This window comes from Propithecus coquereli, unplaced genomic scaffold (assembly GCF_000956105.1).
Source record: "Propithecus coquereli isolate 6110/MARCELLA unplaced genomic scaffold, Pcoq_1.0 Scaffold556, whole genome shotgun sequence".
Lineage (NCBI taxonomy): Eukaryota > Metazoa > Chordata > Mammalia > Primates > Indriidae > Propithecus > Propithecus coquereli.
Window position 1 is genome coordinate 143,487 of NW_012151463.1, and position 6,000 is coordinate 149,486.

Here is a 6,000-nt window from a genome sequence, read left to right on the forward strand (position 1 = left end):
CCCCATCCGGAGTTCGCCTCCCAACCCGTCACCACTCCCAGCCCAGCCCTGCCCAGCGGAGGACAGGAAGTCCCTGAGCCCGGCCCTTCCCCTGCACGCCCACCACCGGAGCAGGAGCAGAAAGCCACGTGTGGACACCTGTCTCGCTCACCCACCCGCCCAGGGCCCTGACCACGCAGAGCATAGACGTGGCACCTACGCGCTGTTTGTCGAATGAATGAACGAGCGTCCTCATCACCAGTTTGCACGACTCCAACCAACGTGGAATCAGCCAAGGCCGCGAGCAGCTCCGGAAGCCTCTGCGTCCTCAAATCCTTCCCGAACTGCCCCCAGCCCCAGCTCCAGAAGCCTCTGCATCCTCAAATCCTTCCCCGACCTGCCCCCAGCCCCCGCTGTGCAAAAACAAACGCCCATCGCCTCCAAACTGGGGACGGCACCCCCCAACAGCCCCACCCACACAAAACAGAAGGTGTGAGTGCAGCAGGGCTGCTTCTGCGTGGCTGAGGATGAGATCACGGGTAAACCCACGGCACTGCTCTGCATAAACCACACGCTCTGCACAAAACACACGCTAACGCGGAGGCTGGAGCCCAGGGTTAAGGACGTTTGCATTTCCTGGGGAGGAGAACAAGCAGAGGGATGAACTGTCTGCTGCGACTGTCTTGCTGTTTCTCTAATACGATAACAACGGCCTCAGGACCCAGAGAGGGAGCAGAGAAGCCCCTGAAGAAATCGCAGCCAGCGATCACCTCTAGCAGCAAAGTCGCTCTGCTTGCGGCTGTCCCCAAGCGGTGTCTGAAAGACGTGGGCACAGAAGCCTACACTCGGCCCTGAATCGAGGACATAAAGGTGCTTCTGAAGCAATAAGCTCCTTGGCTACAGCCACGTAAACAGGCAGCAGAGTGAGGTGGGAGGTGTCAGCTGAGGCATCAGATGCTTTTCAGGGTCCCAAAGAGAGTCGTGCAGCTGACACGAGCGGGATTTTACAAGTGGGTGTCAGGACCCACGCACAGGGAGGATCTAACAGGGCTCAGGTTGAACAGTAAGGTGAGGGTTTTTGAGATTTCTTTGAAGAGAGCTATCTTGTGAGTTCTGCCACCACCGCCGGGTGGCCTGGGACGAGGGCTGCAGCAGGGCTCGGGGAGCCGCGCGCGTCCACCCCAGAGGGTGAGAGTTTAGGCACCAGGGCCTGACCCTGCGCAGGGAAACCTCGGGCCGTGTCTAAGGGCCACAGGCTGCATTTGGGAAGGAAGGTCACCCCCCATCTGTGGGGGCAGGAACCCCAGGGCCACCTGTGGCGTCTGCTTCAGGAAAGGTCAGCTGGGGGTCATCTGCCCGAAAGGCAGTTCACGGAAGAGGCCCGATGGCCCCCTGGTTCCACGCAGGGACGATGGGGTGATGACCTTCTGGGGTTTCTGGGTGTCAGCAAAGCTGCCCGCTGTTTGGTGCACCGAGCTGAGGATCCCAGAGACTGGGTGTTGGCACCTCGAGAATCAGAGTCTCGGGTCCCCATAGACGTGGCCCTCGGGGGCCCAGTGAAACCCGATGGCAGAAAAAGAAATGGGGACCCCAAAGCCCCTGCCTGGAAGAGGCGTCATGACAACCTGGTTTAAGACAAGGGCCTGAGGGCCGGTGGAGGGAGGGCCGGCGCGGGCGAACGCTAAGCCCCAGAACGCCACATGGACACCGAGAGTGGCCCGAGAGCTGGGGCGGCATCTCTGTCAGTCCGCCAGACCCTCGCGCTCAGACCCCAGGGAAATTAAGCCCGGCCTACGGCCAGAGTTCCAGCCCGGCTGGGCGACAGCTGTAGCCTGAGATCTCCTTAGACACAGCCGGTGCAACGGCTGAGGCCTCGTCCCAACACACTGCAGGGGGCGTGGGGGCTGCTCCGCAGGACCAGGCCCCAGAGGGAGCTACCGGACGGGGGCGTCCCCGGGCTCCTGTGCACGGAGTGAGAGGAGCACCCCCGGCTGGCCCCGCTGTCGGCGTGGCACTAAGTGCCGTGAAGTCGCCCTCTGGAACGGGTCACCTGAGGAGGGCAGCGCGGTGCAGACACGCCGTGGATCACGAGAGGCGACTGGAGGCCAAGGTCACCCGGAGCAGAGAAGGCTGCAGCTCGAGCACTTGCTTTTGTCCTCACACAATGGCTGTCCCTGCTCTGCGAACTGCAGCTCGTTTGAAGCGATGAGCTTTTAGCAAGTGTCGAATTACGGGTCTCTTCTGTGTCTTTCCAGTGTAGCAGTGACACACCGCAGGTGTTACATGCTAAATTACACGGCATCCGAGCGGCAGATGCGCAAGGCCACCGGGGAGGGGAGTTTGCGGTTCCACGGAAGCGGCAGAGGCTGACGCCGCGCACCTGCCCTGATGAGCAGCTGCCGTGCACGGGCCCTGCGCTGCGGGAGGGGGAGCGACTCCCCCACACGCGTGACCCCGTGCCCAGCGGTCCAGACACAGGACGTCTCACCCATGAGGGGCGGCCCGGGAGGAAGAGGCTGCCCACCCCAGGGTGGCCACTCGAGCTCAGAGTCCGGCCGCTGCCCGAGAACATCCGGAGGGGCTTCCTGCCGATCCCTCGCTGGCCCTCGGTGGTGCCCAGGTGTGGCGCCCACCCAGCCACACCTGCCCCACAGCCCTCGAGCGTCACTTCACAGGCAACGGGGACCGCTCGGTGCGATGAACTCAAATATCTCGGCACAGGGAGAGGAGCCTGGATCATCTGTGTGGACCCGACGCAGTCGCAGGGCCATGGGGGAGGCAGGAAGAGGACCCTCGGAGATGGAGTGGGACGGGGAGGGGCGGCTTTTAAGACGTGGTCGGGGGGAGATGCGAAGTTTGCTCTGAATTATCCGAACTTCGAGCTCTAGCTTTTGAGTCTGAGTCTACAATTCTACTTACTCTCTCCATAAGCAAGTACAGATTCGGCTCAAACATGCAAAATAAATCTTAAAATGGGGAAACACTGTGTAGACACTTAACCGAGCAATTCTGCTCCTAAGAAGTCATCCCAAAGAGACAAGGGAGCAGGACCACGGAGGTTCTCACAGGGCCCGCGTGAGAAGGAGGACGCAAACCGGGCGCGTGACGCGGGAGGACGGCCAGTGACCATTGCGCGGTCGTGAAGGTTGCGGCGGAGTTTGCGGTTGTCGGCTCACCGACTTCAGTGACGGAGGACCCCGAGACACTGAAATAGGCACTTTGGGAGGAGGAGGAATTCCGCCGTGTGCGGGAGGGAAAGCGTGATGAGACCAGCCACCCTCTGGCGGGCGGCGGGACGGGCGGGGAGCGGGGACTGCGCCAGAGAGAAGCCGCGTGGGGACGCCCCAGCAGCACCCCAGCCTGCGGCGGCACCGGGCCTCGCTGTGACCCTCCGTCTGCAGAGTGCAAGGTCCAGAGCCACCCGTGTAAAAATTTTGAAATAAAAAATAAACGAAATAAAAAGATAAAAAATGTAAAAAGAACACAGACCGGGCCGATCACCGTCCCACCGACTTGTCCCCAGCAGCCTGAGGGTGCAGATTAACAGACACACCCGGAAACGGGGGCCCCGTCCTAGGGCCCTGGAGGGTTCTGGAGGGTCTGACGGGCGGGGTGGGGGTGCCAGGTGCTCTCTCCCCACCCTGGGGTTAACCAGGTGCCCACGAAGGGGCCTCCAGGAGCCCCCTGCGACCCCCTCCCTCAAGACTGGGGAGATCGCACCCCACTCTGTGCAGGAGGGAAGGCGCCGCAAGACCTCGCTGGAGGAAAATTCCTGCGAGCTCCTGGCCGCGCTTTCCCCGCGGAGCCGTGGGGGACAGACACGCTGACAGCACGCTCCCTGCAGCGAGCGCCGCCACGGAACACGTCCCCGCAGACAAGTCATCCTAACTCCAGAAAGCAGCCTCCCCAGCGTCCTCGGAAACACGAAAGCGGCCTTCAAAAGAAAAACCCCAAAACCCTGGAGGACGCTTGGCAAAGACAAGCTTTAATTAGCATCCTCTCCTGGTATGATAAAAATTCCTCTCCGCCTCTGCTCAAGACAAGACTCCTTATTCAAACACTTTCTTTTTTTAAAAATAGCTACAGTAACCAACCATTAGAACGGGGACTGCATTTCAATCCACCCTTTCTTTCTCTGTGGTTTTCTAACTGGCACCTTTCTTAGTGCGCAGAAGACAAAAATGCAGCCTTCTGGGGGACCTCCATCAACAGCATCACGGCAGGGTCTGTAATTCTGCGCGGCGGGAAGAGAAGCGTCTGCAGAGACCGGCTCCCCCGGGCACTCGTACCAGCCTCCACCGTGCCGAGTCTCACCCGTGAGAATCGCGCCAGAGACCGCCTGAGCCTCCTCAGTCAGAGGCCTTCCCGATCACTCTCCTCTTAGCTCCCCGTGTCTGGAAGGCTGAGAGATACACACACAACCAAGGTGTCCTTAAAAATATACATACACAGCCATGCATGGCTTATTGCTACCTTCTTAGGACTGTGTCCCTAGGCCATTTGGTCGTGTGCAAATATCTCAGCCCGCACTGACACACCCTGGACGGCAAAGCAGACCGCACAGCCGGGATGCATGGTGGGGCCTGCTGCTGCCGGGCCGCACACCTGTGCCGCAGGTGACTACACCGAACACTGCAGGTAACTGTAACTCGATGGTGAGTATTTGTGTGTCCAAACATCTAAACAGGGAAAAGATGCAGTAAAAATACGGGATTATAATCATATGGGACAAGGAAGATCACGGCCAAGAAGCACAGGGACAAGAGGGGTCCCCAAGGGGAGGAAGAGGCCAGAGCAACGAGGGAGGTTGAGGCAGAGGCCGAGGGCGGCCGGCCCGTCTCTGGACTTGCCCAGTTCACGCTGCAGCTTCGCGTCTGGGCCCCTCTGGGGGGAGAAAACACGATCCCACCTGAAGGAAAGTGGGCGCCCACCCGCGTGCGGCCTGCGGCAGGCCCTCCGTGAACAAGGCGGCACGGAGCAGAACAGGGCGTGATGGAGTGACGTGGAAGATTCCGTCGTGTTACTTCAAACGACCAAAACGCTCTGAGCTCTCTGACAAAGTCCTCGGAAAATCCCGACTCTGAGTGCGGCACCAACACCGTCCCTCACGCCACGACCCCGGCCTGGGCGAGCTGCACGCGTGTTTCTAGAAGGCAGTGCACACCCGTGTCCCAACGCCTGGGGCAGCCTTGCCCACCGGGAAGATAAATGACATTTGGGGACCACGGTGGTGATGCTTCAGGACAAACGGCTCATCGCTCAGAACGCGAAGCATAAAAACGGTTTCTCCTGAGCTGCGCAGGGCGTCTCTCGGACGGAGCGGAGCTCCTCGCCCCGCTGGTGGCTGTTATACCAGGTAACCGAGAGGCGCCAACCCCTCCCCTCGTCCCGAGGGCCGCTTGCTATAAATCAGAGGACGGTCCGCGCACGGCTGATGCACACACACCCGGGCAGCTCCCTCTGGCCTCGGCGGCCTCGTCCCCAACGCCAACACCGACGACCAGCCCCGGGCACCGCCCGAGGTGCTTCCCGCCGTGGCTCAGAACAAAGTCACAGGAGAGAAACTGCAGGGAGAGGACGAGGCCAGCTTGGGCCGGCACCTGCACCACCCACGGTTCTCGGCACATCACGCAGATAACCGGGTGCTCGTCAGTGAAAACCCAGACGGGAGGACACGAGGACAGAGACGCCGCGAAACTCACCAGCGTGTGCCTGAGCTGGACGGTGACGAGCGGAGACCCTGACAGGTTCTGGGAGAGAGTCGGCGGCGGGGAGACCTCCAGCGAGATCAGGGCGCTGGCGGCAGACAGCAAGCAGCCTTTGTGACTCGCGGCCTCTGCGATCCTTGGGGAAAAACAGAAAATCTTCACAAAATGAAAAATAAGCAGAGGGGCGTGAGCACGGGGACTTGGGCTTAGAATTCAATGTTAAGCCTGAAATGTGGGAGACCAGCGGCTTCCTCGCGTGAGCCCTGACCTCTACGGGTCAGCACCTGGGGCTCCGTTCAGGACGGACGCGGCA

General features: G+C 60.8%; 1 protein-coding gene across 1 annotated transcript in view; it reads right to left on the minus strand.

Annotated features, from left to right (window-relative positions):
- The window catches only part of ADGRD1 (adhesion G protein-coupled receptor D1), a 99,445-nt gene that overhangs the window by 56,324 nt on the left and 37,121 nt on the right, over nt 1-6,000 (minus strand). Inside the window, exon 14 of the mRNA XM_012657647.1 lies at nt 5,682-5,823. Coding sequence (XP_012513101.1) covers nt 5,682-5,823 — 142 coding nt within the window. The remainder of the gene's footprint in view (nt 1-5,681; nt 5,824-6,000) is intronic.